Source organism: Theobroma cacao, chromosome 8, assembly GCF_053813885.1.
Source record: "Theobroma cacao isolate CCN51 chromosome 8, ASM5381388v1, whole genome shotgun sequence".
Taxonomy (NCBI): domain Eukaryota; kingdom Viridiplantae; phylum Streptophyta; class Magnoliopsida; order Malvales; family Malvaceae; genus Theobroma; species Theobroma cacao.
The window spans coordinates 4,078,460-4,099,878 of record NC_142646.1 but is presented as its reverse complement, the minus strand read 5'-3'; the positions used below and the strand labels follow the sequence as shown (position 1 = coordinate 4,099,878).

General features: G+C 35.8%; 3 protein-coding genes across 5 annotated transcripts; 2 read left to right on the top strand and 1 right to left on the bottom strand.

The window, feature by feature from the left end:
- The first annotated feature begins 1,977 nt into the window (after window positions 1–1,977).
- On the top strand, window positions 1,978–6,129 carry LOC18591923 (squalene monooxygenase SE1-like). The gene is made up of 8 exons (XM_007018355.3): window positions 1,978–2,457; window positions 3,609–3,720; window positions 3,847–4,021; window positions 4,230–4,398; window positions 4,539–4,757; window positions 4,911–5,186; window positions 5,294–5,572; window positions 5,710–6,129. Exons 1-8 carry the CDS (start codon window positions 2,221–2,223, stop codon window positions 5,812–5,814), a joined length of 1,572 nt encoding a protein of 523 aa, XP_007018417.1. The 5' UTR covers window positions 1,978–2,220; the 3' UTR covers window positions 5,815–6,129.
- A 692-nt stretch (window positions 6,130–6,821) lies between these two features.
- LOC18591922 (Chaperone DnaJ-domain superfamily protein) lies at window positions 6,822–10,296 on the bottom strand. Of its 2 annotated transcripts, XM_007018353.3 has the most exons (7): window positions 9,995–10,296; window positions 9,694–9,735; window positions 8,873–8,998; window positions 8,260–8,495; window positions 8,093–8,129; window positions 7,403–7,460; window positions 6,822–7,306 (listed from the first exon to the last, which is right to left on the bottom strand). In XM_007018353.3, exons 1-7 carry the CDS (start codon window positions 10,133–10,135, stop codon window positions 7,227–7,229), a joined length of 720 nt encoding a protein of 239 aa, XP_007018415.2. In that variant the 5' UTR covers window positions 10,136–10,296; the 3' UTR covers window positions 6,822–7,226. The 2 variants fall into 2 exon arrangements, with proteins under 2 accessions (XP_007018415.2, XP_007018416.2); XM_007018354.3 differs by lacking the exon at window positions 9,694–9,735.
- A 222-nt stretch (window positions 10,297–10,518) lies between these two features.
- LOC18591921 (putative pectin methylesterase CGR3) lies at window positions 10,519–15,517 on the top strand. 2 transcript variants are annotated; one of them, XM_088808760.1, is made up of 7 exons: window positions 10,519–10,630; window positions 10,778–10,948; window positions 11,048–11,087; window positions 11,246–11,287; window positions 12,497–12,871; window positions 13,259–13,314; window positions 15,153–15,517. In XM_088808760.1, the coding sequence occupies exons 2-7, from the start codon at window positions 10,829–10,831 to the stop codon at window positions 15,303–15,305; spliced, it is 786 nt and encodes a 261-aa protein (XP_088664886.1). In that variant the 5' UTR covers window positions 10,519–10,630; window positions 10,778–10,828; the 3' UTR covers window positions 15,306–15,517. The 2 variants fall into 2 exon arrangements, with proteins under 2 accessions (XP_088664886.1, XP_017980843.1); XM_018125354.2 differs by having other exon boundaries at window positions 10,537–10,948.
- Window positions 15,518–21,419: the final 5,902 nt, after the last annotated feature.

Below are 21,419 nucleotides of genomic sequence, written 5' to 3'. Positions count from 1 at the left end.
ATAATCTCTTCATTTGCAAGTTTATTCCAAATTTGATTCTTCATTTATTTCATGTTCTCTTTCCATGCATTTTCTTTTTCTCCCACCTAGCATATAGTCAATATAAACAGAGGGAGGGTATAAAGTCCATTGGGGCAGCTAAAAAACCACCACAATTAATCTCAAGTGAGAAAGGGTTTGATTCCACGATGACAAGTTGAAATCTTGTTATTTTAAATCATTTTTCCAAATTTTTGAGGGATTGTCAATATTGACTAAACCCTAGTTTTGCTTTGAAATGCTTGTAATTAATAAAAAACATACATAAAGGTCACACGCACTTACCGTCTTCAACGTTAAAATTCCACTACGATAATCAAATAGTAATGAGTTAAAACTATTGATGGATATTTTTAAGATAATCTTTCAATGTCTTCGTATAAATGATTGACTTGGTAATTAACATTTAGTTTGCATTCAAACAAATTATTTTCAAACTCTACCAATGGTTTCAAACACTCGTTTCACATTTCATATATATCAATATTCATCCACCAAATTAAGAATGTATATAAAATTTTGAATAATCAGTAAAATCCAAATTCTTTTTTGTATTCATTGGTGTTCCAATTCAACATCGATATGGAGGGCTCCATAATTGTCTAAATTATAAAATTGTCACATCTTTAGTGCTTTAAATGAAGCGAGATGAAATTTGTGGAATTTGTGAGTGCTTGTTGTTATCTTTGAGGGTGAATATTTTGACTAAGATATAGGTATAATATAAATATAATATTCCAAAATAGCATACAAATTCAGTTTCGATTGCCCCCCTTGATTTTTGTTTCTGTCAAACCATTTGACAAAATACGGTACTCCTACTTGGTTTGGTAATTGGTCATGCTTATCACGCATGTGCGTACCACCCTTCATTTACCTTGGAAACCTCCCACATTTCCATACGCAAAGTTTTATAGACTAGTATCTATATATTTCCTATATTGACTAATAACATGCCTTTTTTTTTTTTGGGGCGAAGATAGACTTATCGATTGTAATTTGCATATTTGGTTTATAATTTAATAGTCTTCCATACGATTTTCGATAATAATTTTGGGTTAGGCAAAGGTACTTAGTAGGTTATTATATCCACTTGACTAGTAATAGTAACAAATAGATACCGTTAATTAATAAAAATACTTTCGTTCATTGGATAAAGACTAATGTTGCATAAAAGACCTTCATGTAAAATGGCCATATAATATAACATAACATTTCCTTCTATTTCTGTTTTTTTATTGCCTCAGCATCTTTACTAGTAGTAAAATCTCAGTTATCCAAAAAAAATCTGACTTCTTGTATATAAAGAAAAATAGATTCTAATAAAAAAGTTGAGGTAGCATAAAAACCAGACAACTAAAGATAACTAAATTTAAAATAATGTTTGTTACAAGATAGAAAATAATTTGTGTAACGAAAAAATTCGAATTCCATTGTTTAATATATATTATTAAGTTATATGCCAAGTCAAAATGTAAGATATTATTATAATTTATAAATTAAATAGTCTAATTCTTTTATAAAATCCTAATTGAATGAGCTTTTATAATTAATAAAACAAAAAAGTTGATAATAATAGTTTTTTTGAATTGAGGAATTCAAAATTAATCGGTATTCTATTATGGTTTGAAGTATTCATTAAACCGAGACTTTAAAGCCGATTAAAGCCAAAGCGTGAGTTGTTTCAAAAAGCACAGACGCCAAAGCATGAGACCATAAAAGAAAAAGAAAAAAACAAAGTAGCACAGGAACCGAGTCATTAAATCATAGAAAAAGCAAAACACGGAGAGGAAAATTAGGACGAGGTATGGTGTGGGTGTATGCGTAGTTTAAGTCCAACCTCATAGGGGGCGCAAGTTAGCAAGGAGATTACACGTAGGAGCTCGCCTGGTGACTTGTAAATAGTAACTTGTCATTTGTGGACTACAAAAGGCCCTCGCTCTCATGTGCTTTCGCGTGCTCTTGTTTTTGAAAACGTTTCAAAGCCAAGGCATAGCCAGCGAAGCGAGGCCTATCAGAATCAACCCACCGCCAACAAAGGGAGAAGAACAAACAAACAACCAAGAAATCAAAACCATAAACAAAGAGAACAAGAGAGAGATTTGATTCTCTTTCTCTCTCGCCGTAGTCGTTTAGGCGGAGCCTCTGTTTCTTTTTTCTGGTTAGCATTTGGAGGAGAAAATGGCGGATTCGTACGTGTGGGGATGGATCTTGGGCTCCGTGATGACGCTGGTTGCGTTGTGCGGTGTCGTTTTAAAGAGACGGAAAGGGAGCGGAATCTCCGCCACGAGGACTGAGTCCGTGAAGTGCGTCTCCTCGATCAACGGAAAATGCAGATCCGCTGACGGTAGCGACGCTGATGTCATCATCGTTGGAGCTGGCGTTGCTGGCTCCGCCCTCGCTCACACTCTCGGCAAGGTGCTTTTTCACTCCTCCATTTTCCTTTCCCTTCTCTGCGTTTTCTCTGTTTCCAAACAGTAACTAAAAGATTTCTTCATTTCTCGTTTTTCTCCTTCCATCTTTGAAGAAGTTTTAAGTGATTTTTTTCCTTCTTTGATTTTCTTTTGCCTTGGCTCCACGCTTGCACTTTCTTGAACCTTCCGCTGTTTAAAGCCCTATATCCTTTCTCTTCTTTTCCTTTTATTTTGTTTCTTTTCATGCGGGTTGTTTTTATGATTTTACAATCGTTTTTATGTACTTCGTTTCGATACGCTGCACTTTTTTAATTTCCATTATTTATAAAAAACAGGTTATCCCCCATGGATTTTAGGAGTGATTTATAAACTTTAGAATTATAAGTAAATATTTACCATTTTTAAAATTTTAATTATTAATTCATCTTTTTTTTTTTAATTCTTACTAATTACCACTTATCGACTTACCACTCATAAAGGAGGCTTTTACCGAAATGGACTTAAAAAGAGAACGAACCATCTGTTGATTTCTAAAAACAATTTGCAGACATCAGTGTCTACATAATTAGTCACTGTCAATTGAATATAATCTGGTGTAGGAGGATTGGCTAGGACAAAATAGGCGTTTTATTGTTGTTGTAATAACATATATATATATATATATATATATATATATATATATATATATATATTTCTGTTGGTTTCCAAGTTGCTTGTCCCTACTCTCCTATACTTATAGTCGTCTGCGGCCTCGATGGGATGCTGATTTAGCCACCAAATAGTGGTCCTTGCTCACAAATTTTGGCGTTCAGCCAAATTGACCTCTGCGCATATTCTCTCTATGCCCGTTCCTTGTTCTGATGTCCACTTTTTATATATGATATCCTATTTAATTTATATAAGTGCAATTATCACATACCTTCAATAGGCCCTTTGAATTGTTTTTTTTTAATTATTAATATATGTAAATTCTGCATCCATTTTGTACCCAGGGATTAGCTGGCTTTCATAGTTTCAATGGGTTCCTCTTTTGTAAATTAAGCATAATCTCATATAAAATATTTTCAATTGGATTTTGTTTTTAATAAAATATTTGCCACTATTCTTATTGAAAGTTATTTCAACTGTAAATTGATTGTGTGGTACAAAGTACAGGATGGACGTCGAGTGCATGTGATTGAAAGAGACTTGACAGAGCCTGACCGTATTGTTGGAGAATTGCTACAACCAGGGGGCTATCTAAAGTTAATTGAGTTGGGACTTGAAGGTATTCATGATGTTAAAATTCCATGTTTGATTATGGATTTGTTGATATTTTATCTAATAATTGTCCTTGATACTTTCACATGTAACGGAATGAGTTCAATGGGCCTTCTGTATTTTCTTACTGCAGATTGTGTGGAGGAAATTGATGCTCAGCAGGTATTTGGTTATGCTCTTTTCAAAGATGGGAAGCATACCCGACTTTCTTATCCCTTAGAAAAGTTCCACTCAGATGTATCTGGTAGGAGCTTTCATAATGGACGTTTCATACAGAGGATGAGGGAGAAATCAGCTTCTCTTCCCAAGTATGTGTTTTTCCCTTTTTAGATATTAATCAATTGTTTATTTGTTTTGTTCCTCGTATTCCTTGTTCAAACTTTTGAGTGTTTAAGAACAGTGACCTATAATGATGCTTCAATATTATGAAACTTTTAACTGCCTAGTGTAGCATTATGGTAACAAATAGTATTCACTGTCAAGGTAGTTATGCCTTTTTTCCCCATCTTTTACCAGTGTACGTTTGGAGCAAGGGACAGTTACTTCTCTACTTGAAGAAAAGGGAACAATTAGAGGAGTCCAGTACAAAACTAAAGATGGCAGGGAATTGACAGCATTTGCACCCCTGACCATTGTCTGTGACGGTTGTTTTTCAAACTTGCGTCGCTCCCTTTGCAACCCTAAGGTGAGTCTCACATCAACCTTTTTTGCTGGTCATAGAAAAAAATGCAAACTGCCAAATTCTCTTCTTCTTATTCCTTTTTTAAGCGTTTAAAATAAACTAGTAATTTGAGAAATTAATAAGGCCAAAATTATAATCTGCAGGTAGATGTACCCTCTTGTTTTGTGGGATTGGTCCTGGAGAATTGCAATCTTCCATACTCAAATCATGGGCATGTTATACTAGCAGATCCTTCCCCCATTTTGTTCTATCCTATCAGCAGCACAGAGGTTCGCTGTCTGGTTGATGTACCTGGTCAGAAGGTTCCTTCTATTGCAAATGGGGAGATGGCAAATTATCTGAAGACCATTGTGGCTCCTCAGGTACTGCTCTTGGCTCTGAACATTTGAACCCCATATGGCTGTACTAATTTTTTATAGAAGTCGGTTCTTTACTTCTGATATGTGAATTTATGTTTAATTTCTGTCTTATATTTAATGGTCTCTTGGATTGACAATGTGCTGCATATGTAACAGGTTCCTCCAGAAATCTACAATTCATTTGTAGCAGCTGTTGATAAGGGAAATATTAGGACAATGCCAAACAGGAGCATGCCAGCTGCTCCTTATCCCACTCCTGGAGCCCTATTAATGGGAGATGCATTCAACATGCGCCATCCATTAACTGGTGGAGGAATGACTGTGGCATTATCAGATATTGTTGTCCTCCGCGATCTACTAAGGCCTCTGCGTGACCTCAATGATGCACCTACCCTCTGCAAATATCTTGAATCATTTTACACCTTGCGTAAGGTAATCTATATTTAATGTGCTGAAAATTCAAAATTTAACTAAACTTTGTTTTAATGGTATAATTTTATGTTACTGCATCAAACTCATTTGAATGTTACATTTTGCAGCCTATAGCATCTACTATCAATACCTTGGCAGGTGCCTTGTATAAGGTGTTCTGTGCTTCACCTGATCAAGCAAGGAAAGAAATGCGTCAGGCTTGCTTCGATTATCTAAGCCTTGGTGGTGTATTCTCAACAGGACCTATCTCTTTGCTCTCTGGTTTGAACCCTCGCCCTGTGAGCTTGGTTCTGCATTTCTTTGCTGTGGCAATATATGGTGTTGGTCGTTTACTATTGCCGTTCCCTTCACCTAAGCGAATCTGGATTGGAGCTAGGCTGATCTCGGTGAGCATCTGATCAATGCCATTTTCTTTAATTTTGTCATTTGGCAATACTCGATATGATAACATCATTATTATGTTTCTCATCTATCTATATTAATGTTTTATTTACTTATAAAATTTTGTGATATGCTATAACAGGGAGCGTCAGGAATCATCTTCCCAATTATCAAGGCAGAAGGAGTTAGGCAAATGTTTTTCCCTGCAACTGTTCCTGCATATTACAGAGCTCCTCCTGTTGAGTGAGATCCAGATATGGAGAACGGAAATGCTACGACAAACTAGTTTGTAATCTCATTTGTCTTCCCCCTTTTCAAAGTAATGGGGAAGAGCAAATGCTCAACTAAGGACCTCATTCTTTAGGCTGTCCATAAGGTTTTTCCCCCTTATTTCCTCAAAAAAAAAGAAAAAAGAAAAAAGAAAATCCGAGATTAAAGTATATAATCTTTCCAAAATGGTGGAATGAAATCTTGGAAGAGGAAATCTACTGCTGTTTTGACTATGATTTGTTAATTTAATTTCTATTAATATTAAGGACTTGTTCACAGTGCTTACGATTTACACGTACTCTTGGCGGTGCTGTCATCATACTTTTCTTTCTTTTTCTTATTTTGTTTGTCTTTGGGGGTAGGTGGGGGGAAGAGAGATTTGAATTCGGGACGTCCTTTTCAGCCATTCATCATTCGTCATCTTATATAATAGCATTGAAATAAGTTTTTAATATTTGAATTCATGGGATACTACTCTTAGTGCCAGCAAGATTTTGGCTGGCTTGCTGGCCCAAGATATTATTAATCCGCCGATGATAGACTAATCCTGTCCGGAGGAAGCGGTCAAGGATTTGTTCCCTACCGCGACAAGATCTGTGTTGACACTAACACCATGTTTGGTAGAGAAGGGAAAAAACCCAAATAAAAGTAGTTTTCTTTCCGCTCCCTTTCTTAACTTCTTTCTCTCCTACAAAAAAGGGTGTAAACAAGCATGCAACATTTGGCAGTATTAAATGGTCAATGGGAATGAATGAATGAATGCCTTTGCCAATCGCCTCGTTGAATAATCTTATGCTTTGATATAAACAACGATGGATTCTCCTATTGGCACGTGATTTCCAGACCAGTGGTTTGAGAAATGAATAAATAAATAAAATTGACTTTTTTTTTCCACTCAGTTAACCATAATAATGATCATAAGGACAAAACATTGATATCACATTGCATGCTACTTTCTTGAAGTAAATAATATTGTTCTATCAATTACCAAGAATTTAACTTTCATTAGAGAAATTTAGAGTAAAGACATAGTAACTGTTTTGTAACAAACAAATCATTATTTTTCTCTACATGATTCAAGAAATTTGAATGAGGGCTGTAAAAGCATGGCATCAGGCCTTGTAAATTACATTACCACCCCCTGCATTATGCATGCACGGAAATAAAACCAAAAAGAAAAAAGAAAATCACTATTTTTCTCTCAGTAAAAGCCTAGAGATACAGCATCCGTATTAACTCAGTTAATTCCAAAAAACAATTGATTTGCAGTGAAGAGTGAACTCCACTCCACCCATAACGTAGAAGTAGAAGTGTAGGGTTTTTTTAATATTTTACAGCCCCGTTCTTGCTCTTCGCTTCCCCAAATGTTGTGGAGAACTAACCTAGTTTTTATAACCTCATGTTCTTCCTTTCTTGCTTTATAGCCTCGTAGGAGGTCATTACCTCTTTAAATTTTGCCTCAGCAGCTTCTGAAATATAACACAAGGAATAAACTTTATATAAACAATTCAAAGTAATACTGTTAGGGTTATAAGTTTCAGTAAGAACTGCCCAACACATCTCACCTTTATTATCCTGGTTCTGATCTGGGTGGAATTCTTTTGCCTTAACCCTGAATGCTGTCTGTAGACAGACACAGATATCAGTTTATCATCACAGGCAGGACATGAAATACTGTAACAAGAGAATAAACCATAATTATTCCAGTTATTGTATCAAGTTCTTTGATTGGTATACTAATCCATATAAAACAAGTTAGCATTAAATACTAACCAACTGTATGTCAAGTAAGACATAATGATGGGAGACCAGCACACTTCGCAATAAACTAACCCTTAAATGAATACTAGTCACAACAAGGGTTTTGCAGCAGTGTTCCAGCTATTGGAATATGATATGGGTGTTGAACAAATGTGGTTCAGTTGCAACGTAATATATTAAAGAATAGTAGACCACTTATTTAATGTGAGCACATATCCCAGAGTATTGCAAGAGCAATTTGTGTGATGACTATGCTTTAACACAAGCATCCACAAACTTAGACTATCAGAGCTCCTCGTCTGACAAAATATTCTTATGTAACAAAGCAGTACGGTGATTTGATGAACATTAGCATAAATTAGCAATCTGTCTACCTTGAGAAGATTGAGGTATCAACTGATCAATTATCCAATTTAGGAATAAAGTTATAGCAAGCCATTTTTAAGTCAAGATGTACCAGAATATAGAAGTGTTATAAAGATAATTCAGTATACCTTAATCTCATCTTCTGTATATGGTTTTGTCCTGGACCTGTATAGAGAAGGAAGCCAAAAAAATGTCAATAATCATTGCTAAATTGTCAGTATAACTCTTGGCTATGCTAACAAGAATAGGATGCAAGAGCATTTATTAACCCTTATCACTGTAATAGCAGCATTACCTGTCAAGACCTAAAATTGAGTAGTGATGTGATAATGGATAGCTCGCACTATCTCTTTGAGGTCGCCTGTAATTGGTACTTTGATCTCTGTAAGATGTGTCTGCCTTCCAATACCAATCATCTCGCTGAAAGTGCTGATGATAAGCGCCAGGACCATTTTCCTTCCAGCTCTCATAGCTCCTTTTGTACTTATTTCGCTCCCTGTTAAACACACTTTGCATACGCCTTATTCTCTCCTACAAAGGGAAGCAGTACCAATGCACCAAATCACAAAAGATTTTCTGAAAAAAATCACTACAGATAACTTCCACAGATATGAGTGCACAAAATAGCAACACATGAAGTGGGGATAACAACAGATTCTACAGTCAAGTTTATATCTCCCAGAGATTCAAGTATTCCCAACATACAAGTTTTCACCATCATTTAATACTAAACGTTACAACTTATCACTCCTTAAAGATCATATATAACTGCCTATAACAATTCACAATTCAAAACAACCTAAACTAATGCTTTGAAAACAATGTTGCGAGACCTGTAAAAGTAATATGGTAGTAAAATATAATATATAGTAAATATATAGAATGCTATAACATAACCAAAAACTTACCACTCTCTCCATTTCTTCCTCATACTCTTCTTGCATTCGACGATTATACCTTCTCCATGCTTCCTCCTGAAAGGAAGTGCGAAAAGAACTGCCAGCTCCTCTCCGGGATGATTGTGACCTGGCTAACTTTCATGGTACAAATACACACATGATCAGACTGGCAAATACATAAAAGAGAAATAAGAAATGCTAAATTCAACTATTTAAGGCATGAATTCACAATTTTCATTGTGTAGAATACTTGATTGTGAGATCAAGTTAATCTGTAATATCAACAAATAGAAAAGATTCACATAAAAGTTCAACAAGATAGCAGTTAAACATAAAACAGCTCAAGAATATTCTTAAAATCTGAAACTTATCAGCACAGAAAAACAGAGGTAATTATGGTTGATGAAATGCTTTCATGACTTTCAACACTTTCAGCAAATTATGGCAGCACTCACAGTATAAAAGCAACGACTTTGATTTCAAATAGACCCATAAAAGTAAATTTTCCTTGTTAAATACATTATATCCTTGCTTTCAAAAGATTTATATCACCTATTAACAGTATATTTTCAGTAAAACCACTAGCAACGAGTCTAAATTTGTAGTTAAAAAAGCAATTCAATCAACATCTTGATTACATTAAAATACAAGGAAACAACTCAAAATTTGTAAGAAAAAAAATCTCCTTCCACCATTTTCTTTAAGAAAACAATGTTGATACTGATCATAAAGTACAAGGAGAGATTTTCGTTCGACAAGTTCACATTTCAACTATAGTATCACGGAATTGTCCGTAGCTAACCGTGAAAGATCATTTTTTTTTGGTGTACCTGAGTATATATCCAATCAACAGACCTCCTCAGCTGACTAACCTGCCAGATTGCAACTACAATCAAATTGGGAAATCTAACAATAGCTGCTCCCACCAACACTAACTTAATTATTTCCATTCCCCCCCCCACCCAAAAAAAACTTCTTTTTTTCTCAAAATTTTGTTCAATGGCAATTAAATTTAAAAGAATAAAAGGAAAAACCAAAAGTGCAGATTGTGATAACAGAAAATATTTGAAAAGGATCAATTAAAATATGGGAAACGAATTCCACTTTAAAAGAGGTAATGGAAGAACTTACAGCGAAAGTGGTGGCAGTGGCGCCAATTAAACCAAAGAGGAAAATCCCCCAAAGTTTTGGGTCTTCGTGTTTCTCTTTATAAGTCCTGTTTGGAGACGACCATTGCTTACTCTTATTCCCGTCAGCATCTTCGCCTCCCATTTCTTTCGATTCCCCAATTTCCGAATATCGAAATTTCAACAATCCCTTGGCTTCAACTCAATTTCAATCCCAAACCCTAATCGCATGGTTAGGGTTTCTTCTTCTACTTTTTTTTTCCGATTTTTATTGGTTTGAATTTGATTCTCTCACTAAAATCTGAGTTTCAGTAATAAAAGGGTTCTAAAACTTGATCAATTTCGCAACATGGTACACGAGGCATTCGTCTAATGGGCCTGAAAGGCATTTCAAGTTCAAGGCCTAAAATCAAGCCGAGATTGGGCCAGATCGATAAGGTTAAAATGGGCTTGAACGCATTTTGCAAACGGATTTTTAATTTTCTCGTTAAGGAATCAAAACCGCGCGACACGAACGCGCCTTTTACCCCATAGCTTTTCTCTTTTACATCAAAAATTTATTAAAAATAAAATAAAACTGAGATCCGACTCTGCCTCTTCCCGCACAAAAAAATGCGCGTTCTTCAATCTCTGTCTCTGGGTAATAATCATTCATTCCGTTAATTCTTTCTTTCAAATCTGCACATAAAAATTAAATCAGTGCAATAAAATTTTATTAATTCTACTAAATTATTTTAAATGATTTAACAATGTTGCAAAAGATTGTTTCTTGATTGGTTTGAATCAGAATAGTTGAACAAAAAAAAGAAAACCAAAATCAAAACAAAAATTTTTAGGCATGTCGAGGAGGCCAGTGAATCCCTCTAGACGATATGGAGACGCCGGCGCCGGGGCTGCTCTCTTTTCACAATCCAAATCTCGCTCTCCTCCGTTCCTCTCCATTGTTCTCATTGTCCTGGTACTTTTTTTTTCTTAAATTAATCTTGTCAGTTTTTTACTTATGTTTCGATAAATTTTTGTCCTTTTATTTGAATTTTATTTGTATATTTCTTTCCAGGGCGCATTGCTTATTGTTGCGTACTTCCATCGCGGCTCAGGTTTGTTTTTTCTGATTAGGCTCATTAATTAAGCAGTGATTAATTACTTAATTTCTAATTAGTGATCCATTTTGGATTTTTTTATAAATTTTTTGATTCGCGTATTAGAACATATGTAGATAGATTGATCGAGCTTCATAATTTTTTCTCTGCAATAGGTGGATTTGGAGGCAGAAGGGAACCTGTTACTAGAGTTGAAGGTAAAATTGTTCTGCTTTTAAAAATTTTTCATTTTGTCTAACAATATTGATATTGGTGTTTGTAGAGGGTTCTTTTTGGTTAGGGAAGGAGGATATTGGTGTTTGTAGAGGGTTCTTTTTGGTTAGGGAAGGAGGACGTGTTGCAATGAGCGAATAGAAAGACTGGAGCAGTCTTTGAAGCGTAAGTGTTTTGGGTGACAGGTGGTGAAAGATGAGAAAAGATGGAATAGGTGGCGGATAACGGCGAATGGGAAAGGCTGAAAAGCAAGAATCCTTGAAGGAATTTAGAGAGAGCTTTTTAGAGTAATCTTTGTTGGGTCTCTCAAAAGTCCCAGCATACCTTGCAAGTTCTCATATTTATACTCAGTAGAAACGCTTTCTTAGGAGTTGTTTAAGAGAGTACATTTAATCATGGGAGAATGTGATTGTTATGAAAAAACAGTTAAAGAACGGTTTACAAAATATTAAGAGAATGATCACGTAATTAGGTAATGGGTGTAAGTTTTGGATAAATAGAGCAGTAGCATTTGAAAGTGCGTCACATGTATTTTTAAAGAGTAAGAAAAGAGAAAAGAGTAAAGCACGTGTACTTTAATGAATGGTTAAGAGGAAGTCCTCTTAACTATCTCCATATTTGAGCCATCAAGCCAAACTCTCAAAAACATTCCAAATGTGAAGGTAACTCATGAATCCTGTCACTTGTTCTGAGTTACTTCACTTTCCTATACAAATAGCTATTTTATGTTTGTTCTTGGTTGTTTCTACGCTTGGAACGCCCCTGGGCGCTTTCACGCTTGGAACGCCCCTAGACACTTCCTCGCTTGGAACTCCCTTGAGAGCTTCCATGCTTGGAATACCCCTGGGTGCTTCCTCGCTTGGAACTCCCCTAGGCTCTTCCACACTTGGAATACCCCTAAGGTAATTTTCCTATAAATAGTACATAATAATAATTAACCAAAATTGAGCATCTACAGTATTTATTTTTGTGTTAGAACAGCATGGCATTGCTGCACATTTTCTTTGGATAGTTAGAATTGATTAGATTTGCTGACAATATGCTTATAGATGTGAAATCTTAATTATATTCTACATACTGTTTTTGACTAATTAAATGTTTCGGCCGAGGCACCCTTTCTTTATGCCTATTGATATGCTATTATGCAAGAAGTGACCTTCAGTTTTAAGATAGGATTTGATCTTCATGTGCAGGTGACTTTTCCTGCACATATGAGGTTCAACGGGCAATTCCTGTTTTGAAGAAAGCATATGGTGACAGCATGCATAAAGTTTTGCATGTTGGTCCTGATACTTGTTCAGTGGTTTCGAATTTGTTAAAAGAAGATGAAACTGAAGCTTGGGGTGTGGAACCATACGACATTGAAGATGCTGATACTAACTGCAAAGGACTAGTGCGTAATGGCATTGTTCGTGTCTCTGACATCAAATTTCCTCTTCCATACAGGCCGAAATCATTCCCTCTTGTAATTGTTTCGGATACATTAGATTACTTGTCTCCAAGATATCTCAACAAGACACTTCCAGATTTTGCAGGGGTATCAGCTGATGGAGTTGTATTATTTACAGGTAAAAGTTGCTTAGGTTTTATTCTGATTCCTGAACTTGCAAGTCATATGGATTCCTATCCCATAATGATCTTTATTTGCTTGCCGATTGTTTCAACCACTTGCTATTTCATTTTTTCCAACTTTAGCCATTTTTCTACTTGTGGACTTCTGATTGATTTTTTGTTTTGATCTACTGCCAACCTTTACTCCTTATATGCTTTATGTATGTCATCAGGAACATCTTCTTCTTTGTGTTCATCTTTACTAGAACGTTGTCCAGTCTGTGTTATAAATAAACATGCATTAAGCTTTTGTTGCAGTGTTTCTGTAGCTCTATATGCGACGACAAAGAAATAATTTGAGCCTTTTGATATGCTAAGGACTTCTCTGATTGTTACCAATGTAGGTTTCCCAGGTCAGCGGAAAGCTAAAAATGCAGACGTGTCCAAATATGGAAGGGCGGTAAGTGGCTTTTACTATGTTTTTTAATTACTGCTTGATAATAAAAATTGTTAAGCCTTGACAATCACTAGGAACTTGAACACTGTCTGCATCCTTTTGTTGGATAGACCTGTTAAATGAATGTTATCAAGTAGAACTTTCAATAGTCAGTTGGCAGACTTGAGAACTTTGATAGCACTTCAGTGACATAGAATCTAGTATCTAGACTCTAGTCAATTGTTTAAATTCTGTCAAATTCCAAGTATAGCTTAAGGGGAAAAAATATTTGTTTGGCTGATGGGTTGGTTAAGCAGGTGTAGAGAGACGTGATTTGTTCATTGCTTGGGTGTGAGAGATTGAGTGTTTCAATTCTTTGTGTTTTTCCTGCAGACCGGTTATGTGATGTTTTGTTTTTGTAATTTAGCAGCTATTTACTCTGGAGGTTTTTTTGTGTTTGTTATTTTGTGGAGTATCTCCTTGTTCTTCTTGTGACTCTCTCTTAATGAAATTTGTTTCATTTGGTTGATCAAAATGAAAATAGAAAGTACTTTCAATAAACTTGGATTTTGAGAAGACTGGTGCTTAGCTGCAGTTATTGCTCAAATGGTATATAATCATTGGCCATTGAAAGTGATAAATTTCAAAATCTAAGCATACTGCCTGAAATGAAAGAGAATGAAAAAAAGATTTTATGTCCTAAAATGAAAATTTATCACTGAAACTTCATTGAGATGAATTGCTTTCACTATTTTGTTTTTATTATTTACTTTTGTTATCATTGTGAAGATGGAGACAAAATTCAAGTAACTGAATTTCAACTGACAAAGTCTCTGGTACTTTTGTTCAGAAAGAGATCAGCCAGGTCTCTTAATTCTGTCTAGCATGGAAGATGCTAAAAGAAACTTACAATCGACAGGATACTGTGAATATATTACTGGGCTTGCTACAAAGAATATTATGAAATTTTACAAAGTACGTCTTCCCCAAGTTGTTCTTGAAAGTGTTTTCTAAATCAGCAATGAGCTTTGGTTAAGCCCAGCAAAAGTTTTATAATGAACTACAATATAGAAATTATTATCATGTGTTCTTTTGGTGTAGATTGCTATTAGCATTTTATGATTTCTATATATAAAAAATCAGGATCTTTTAGTATAATCTGTAATTAAGGTTAAAACAATTCTTGTACTTGGACCTTGGTCTTGTCATGGCATGTAGTGCATACTCTTTATTATTTTTCAGCTAGTTTGAAGCAAATTTATTTTTTAAGCTTTTAGTCTTATAGGCTGAATTATTATTGAGAGGTGGGACCCTAAATTTGAAGAGCATCTTGTTTCCTTCATTGCTGAATGGACCATGCATTTTTCATTTTTCTGTTGCATGGATTAGTATGGAGAATTGTGGAGATGGGTTCCTTGATTACCTTGTAATTGATAGGTGTAGATGTATGTGTATGTATGAATGCATGCTTATTTTCTGTACTTAAAACAATAATTAGGAAAATCTGGAGACCTTCGGTTATTGTTCACCACCTAAGATTGTATAACTGAATAGTGTAATAGGTTGCCTTTACCAGTTAAAGTTTCTACATATCTATATATATTAAGAGTTGAAAGTAAGACTAAATGATGTTTGATTTCTGCCATTTGAGTTATCTTAACATCTTTTTAATCATTAACCGAAACGTGTACTAATATACACATTTTATGTAAATAAAAGGTTGAGACATTCAACTAGTCTTATGTTTTGAGATTTAAAGAGTGGCATTTATTAAATTGTCTTTTCCTTATCATATATTAGTAAATTTTTATACATAGTATAAATAAATGTGACATGCTGAGGTTTTCGCTCTTTTTTTGAAGGCTAAATTGAGGAGCTCGTCTTGGTGGGCACGATTTTTTGTCCAGACTAGCTTAGAAGAAAATGAAGTTGTCACCAAGAAGTTCAGGCAGGCAGCAGAAAAGAACTCATACAACCCCAGCTGCCAAATTTTTCACCTAAGGTCATACAATTGATTTGTTTACGTTGTTTCTTCACATTATGAAGTTCTAATGGTGCAGCTGATCATTTAGCTCCTTTCTTAATCAAAATGTTCAGTAGGCTAGTTTAAATTTTGGTATAAAATATTTATTTTGCTATCATTAGCCTACTTTTTGAATTCCATCCAGTACATGATGTATTCTTTCATTGATCTTACTTTGAATGAAAGCATTTCTAGTTCTGGTCTTGTAGCTCCAACACAAGCTGAAATGCCTACTAGCATTTTAGCTCCCATTGATATAATGGTATTTGGAACTACCTAGTATTCTTTCCCCTACCAACATGAAAAGACAGTTATTCCTAATAGATATTTCACCAGACATTTCTATCTTGCTTCACTTCTTCAACATTTGGCCCAATCAATTGGGCTTCCAGCAGCAAAGAATGTTTTAACCCCATCACGTCACTTTCTAATACATTGCTGTCTGCTTAGTGTGTCAATGAGCCTTCTGTAAAGTTATTACCTAGGCTAGAAACTTTATGGTCGGTCTGGTTTGGTGGTCCATTATTGTTTCTTATGGATGGAATAAGAGCTTGATGTCTCCAAATTGAACATAGATCGGACCCATAGGCCAGTGGTGATGTTCCCCTTAACCTTCCCATCATTGTCTAAACCGTACCGGACGTCAAAATCTCACCAGTGTAACTAATTGAACATCTTCTCTTGACCATTTTGTTTTTGCTTAAATCTCAATGTCTTCGGTCAGTTACTGCTCTTAAAACATGGTGATCTCACCATATGCTACAAGGTTCAAGTGGTTGCTGTTGTTTTCCTGTCCCTGGAAATCTCGCTTCTTGCTTTAAGCTGATTTCATTTCTTTCAAAGCCTTAGAGCTTCAGGATTTTTTATTTTGGTCAGACATTTTCGGTTTAATATAAAAGGGAGTTGTATATTTGATAGAAAACCTAGTCTTTCCAACCTATTTATATTTGATATAACAAGATCGAGCCAAATCCAAGCAATAAAAAACAAAATACGGTAGTGTTTTTTTTTTTTTTAAAAAAAGCTCTGTACTAGAATAATGGGTGATGGTGGAAGTTTGCCTTTGGGGTGGTAGAGGTTTTCCGCTTTCTGCAACTCGTGAAACGTATTGAAGCTTGACTTTCTCTTCATCTTAACCTACATTCAATTATTCATAGGCTCGAACATACATAAATGCCCTTGTCAACATCTAGAATGATGCTTCTTTTTATCGTGTCTCTCAAGAACTCAGAGCTGTAAAATGTCAAAGACAGAAGAGTACTTAAACATGGAACCCCGAAGCACGCAGAAATATTAAAAGTCGTAGCTAGCATGAGATCAGACAGAGAGAAAGAGAGAGATACATCACTTTCAATTCGGACTGGACTGTTCCTCATATGAAATGCCAAAAATAAAGACAATTTTATGCATGGCCCCTGGATTCTTTGTTGTTTCTCCAAACAAGAGCCAAATAGTTAGAACTTTCCCACAAAGTCACAACTATAAAAATCTTTGACTAATTGGGTGAACAAGGCGTGCCTTCAGGAGCAGTTTGTCTCCCTCATAAGTGAGTGAAGATGGTGAAGTTATGTTCAATGGTCTGATATAAACGAAGCATGGATAGGACAATGTTTAATGGGACGTAGAATTTCTTGTTTCTATGTTGGTGGCTTAATGTTTCTATCTAGAGCATGCTTTTATAGGACCTATAATTTCAGTCTGTCGGAAGTTCCTTCTTCATCTTCTTCTCTTCTAGTCATCTATATACGCTTCGACGATGAATGGTGTAGCGATCAATCAACAAGGCTTGACGGAGTCTCCTTATTATGATCTGCGTTCGAATGTATTAACCAAGTATATTTATGTATGTACATGCATGATGCATGCAAAACATCGTGAAGCTAAAAATATGTAATGCACCCATGCATGTACCTTATGCAGTATATAACATCCATTCTGGTGTATCACTGGATAGAAATTGTCATGGTCATGCCGATGCGACCATGCCTCCCTGGAAGACAATTATTTGTTCCGGGGATTGTTGACTAGTGGCAGTTTCCATCGCTAGGCCATAGTTCTGCCACACCAACCTGGTTACCATAAAAGTAGTTGAGGACATATAATGTAAGCCGAAAACAATGTTAATCTTTTTTATCTGTTTCAATCATAATGCATGGGTCAACATTATATATGATCCCTGAATTAAATGGTTACCAAAAGAAAAAAGGAAAGAGGAGGGTTCTTGGATACATGTTGATAAGGCATAGGCTGATCAAAGAATCATAAGCTACGTTCACATTAGCATTCTAATTGGTTTTTACATGATTTTCCAAGTTACTGTCAGAATTTTTATCTACCCTTTCAAACTAACTACAGCCTAAAGGGAGAATAAAGAAGAGAAATGTGTTCATGCATGTAAAACATGTTTACACGACAAATTAAACTAGTTCATGTGAAATGTTTAAAGAGATTATGTTGACTGAGAGACCAAATCCAACTTTAATTAGCGTTCTCATACATTGTGGAAAAGGGCATGCATCTCAAAAAGGCGATCATTCAGTATATGAACCAAGCTTGTGAACGACCAGATTAACATGTCGACCAATACTTCCCATCCCATGCCATTCACGGGTTCCTGGAAATACCAATTCCAAGTTGCAATAATTAGGTCACTGTTGTCTAGTAAGAAAAACTGTTACAAACATCTCTGACCTCAAAAGGGATGATTCGTTCAAACCTTATACTCATAATGGCAAATATCAACTAATTGACTACAAATTGTTCATCGTTCAATCTCAAATTTCCACCTTATTATAACCAGTTATTGGGGCGGTGACCAGGGAGTTGCGATTTTTGACAGTCTGCGATCGATGTTTCATCCATGCTGATCTCATGCCTCAGGAATTTTGATCTACCCATTTTAGATGTCAATAAAAATGATCACCATCTTACCATAATTTCCATCCATATGATCATTCATGGTCATTCGTATTTGCATCAAATCAGTTTTCCTGGGAAAAAACCAGCTTTGGTCTGTCAAATATTACAACTCGATCGAGAACTGCTATATTGATGAATATTTTGTCAGAACTCTTTTTGACTTTGTGCTCCACTGTACTGTAGTTCCTAATTGTTATACTGCCATATCTTTTTTTAAACGTAAAAACAACAGATTTTCAAACTTCAGACTGCAATGTTGCCTAAATATTGGTGAAGCTATACAGTCTGGAAACAGCTAGGAAGAGACCTACTTTCCATGTTCCATTCATTAATGCATGTGTTCAAATTTTCAAATGGTGCCAAAGCAAGTAAGTGCAGTACGTGGAAGAATTGGTTTAGCTTTCTCTAGTAAAGTCAATCTTGGAAGTTGGAAGTCTCTATACGATTAAGTTATAGCATGAAGCCAAAACCATTCCATATCTGTTCATAACTCAAATCTATCAGTTTGGTAGATGTAACTTTCAGGTTTCAGGTATAAGCCTCTAGCCAATTAGAATAAGAAATGGAGTTGGGAGAGAACAGTAAGAGTCCACATTATTGGAGGGCAACAAGGCAAATGGTCCATGCTTATGTCCATGAGGCAGTGGTGCGTGACCCATGAGGCAAGACCGAATGGGCTTCATGTTGGCTGTCACCAATTTCACAGAAAGAGTAGGGTCATTTCTGGGTCCCATGAAGTCTTTACTACAGTTGTTTTTGTTTCCACATGATCAAATAAACCCACTACAAGCCCACGTGCCTTCTTCCAATTATGACATCCTTTTCTTGTGTGTAATTAGAAACCGTGCATACATATCTAAACAGGGAACCAAAATTGAGTCAATTCGGTTAATTTGTTCTCGAGGGGTGAGTAATATATTGTAATGGTGAATGAGGCCCTTTGTCCCTTATAGCTTCACTAGTATTTGCTTTTTTGGTATTTTGTCATTTTTTTTGTTGGAAACACAAGTGGCATATGCTCATCGACTCTTCTCTATCCCAAAAAAGGGGGCCATCAGCCATGTACTGATCAAATAATGGTACCCAAATTATGAAAAGACAGTCCCTAAAAAGAAATGCTGATACTTGTTCTAGTGGTTGTTTCAGAATGCAGATAGGTGCTTTCTTATCCCGATTTCCATAGATTGGCAGAGACTTTCTTTCCTTTGAACTTTTAAAGCTGATATGAGTGGGTGTAGTCTACATTTTTATTGATCCAAATTCCAAAAATCCCAACTTGCCAAGTGTTTGTACTAGAGATAGCTTGAAACAATTGGGATTTGGAGAAAGACCCAGAATTCTCATGTTAAAAAGAAAACAGAAGTGAATAAATTCTATTCAAAGACTACTCCAAAGCTTTTATGAATCATAGATATATTTTATGTAACGAATTGTTATATAGTTCATTCATACATGGTAAAAGTCGGGAAAAGGCTCCCACTCGCTTAAAAAATGCGTAGTGAAAGTGTTACCAAGGCCCAGGCCGTACTACTCATAAAAGAGACCGTTCAATGGTGGTGTTTGGGATGCAAACAATTACTCCATGTTTTTGTCCGAATTGACAACTTATTCTTTCCAAGAGCCAGTTTCAATTACAAAGATTGAAATTTGCCCCCAAGGTTTGAGTATGGGTTTGACCCCCAAAAACCAAAAGAACCCCACTTTCTCATACTTAATCCAAAACAAGATAAGGGTCGGGTGAGACGAAAATCATCTCTTATTCAAAAATTCCAACTTGCCCAATTATATTGGAAATGAAGCTTCCAACTGCGTACTGCAAAACCGCGTCAATGGTTTTCATTTTCAGTGTAGCTCATTATGATAGTTACCACTTCCAAGTTCAATTGTCTTTGTCTGCATAAAAATTTCAAAACCTGTCTATTTAAAACAAGAATCTGATCATCACGCAGGCCTGTTTAGAGCCTCTACTTTAGAAATATTATGATTTTATCAGATTCTCTAACGTCTTAACACCCAATATGAAATTAGAGGAAATTGCGTGCGGTCTTACTTGTTAATTATTTCTTCTGCATGCAATAACATATATATTCTCTCCTCTCTGAGCTGTTCCTCACTCTCGAGAACGCGGCATTCCCCCCTGAGACGGTGAAGGAGACGACAATCAAGACATTTGTCACTCATTATCCTGGAAACTCCACCATGGAATTTGAGGCAGTGGGTGAGGGGCAAAAAAAAAAAGATTTAGTAATGCTTGTGATGAGTAAACGTCTTTGCCATGGCATCATATGCACCTATTTTCCACATAAATTTTTGGTAGGAAGATGTTGACACGGCCTGTTTGCTATTGAAGCTGATAGGAACAAACGACACGCATTGATCATATTTATATATTAACTTATACACATTGATAATATCAGGAAAAGGATACCACTTTGCCACCGGTTTCGTTTAGTCAAGCTTTTTAATCACTTTGTCAAGGAAGTATGTTAAGATGTTTCACTGTCAGTTTATTAGTCCAGAAAGTATTAATGACATCATATCTATATATATATATATATATATATATATATATATATATATATATATATATATATATATAACAATCTTATGAATAAGAGAATTTATATACGTTTGTAAACCAAAAAGCTCACATTATTGGGACCATGTGACTGGTTGCAACCACAACAAATTTTTGCCGTTGATTATCCTGGAGAGATCAGGTAAGTTCCGTTCCATTTATTAATTAAATTAAGCAGATATTTGGGGATGGGGAGACACAGAAGATGGCCGACATGAATTTGAGGTCTGAGAGTATCAGGGGGACCCATTCACAGTCCTGGTCCGAACTCGCACTTTCTAAAGGATTCTTCCCAACGTTAGCAATCAGGTGATCCCTGGACCGCAATTGTCCCGTATCTACATTCCGCCACCTGGCATATCAGCCAATAATTAGAGCTTTTCCCCTGTTTTTCTGTGCATTGCAACGTGATTCCGGTGATGATGTACCATGGTAGTCCATGGACCACCTGAAATTCTTGATGGTTTCTTTGCCTGCGCCATTGCCCTATTTACACAGTGACCTGGTCTTAACCTTTGATGATTAAAAAGTGTCATCAACTAAGATGCATGCTTATTTCTTTTACGGCGATACCAAACTGAAATATTGTAGATGGCAAACCTCCCTAAT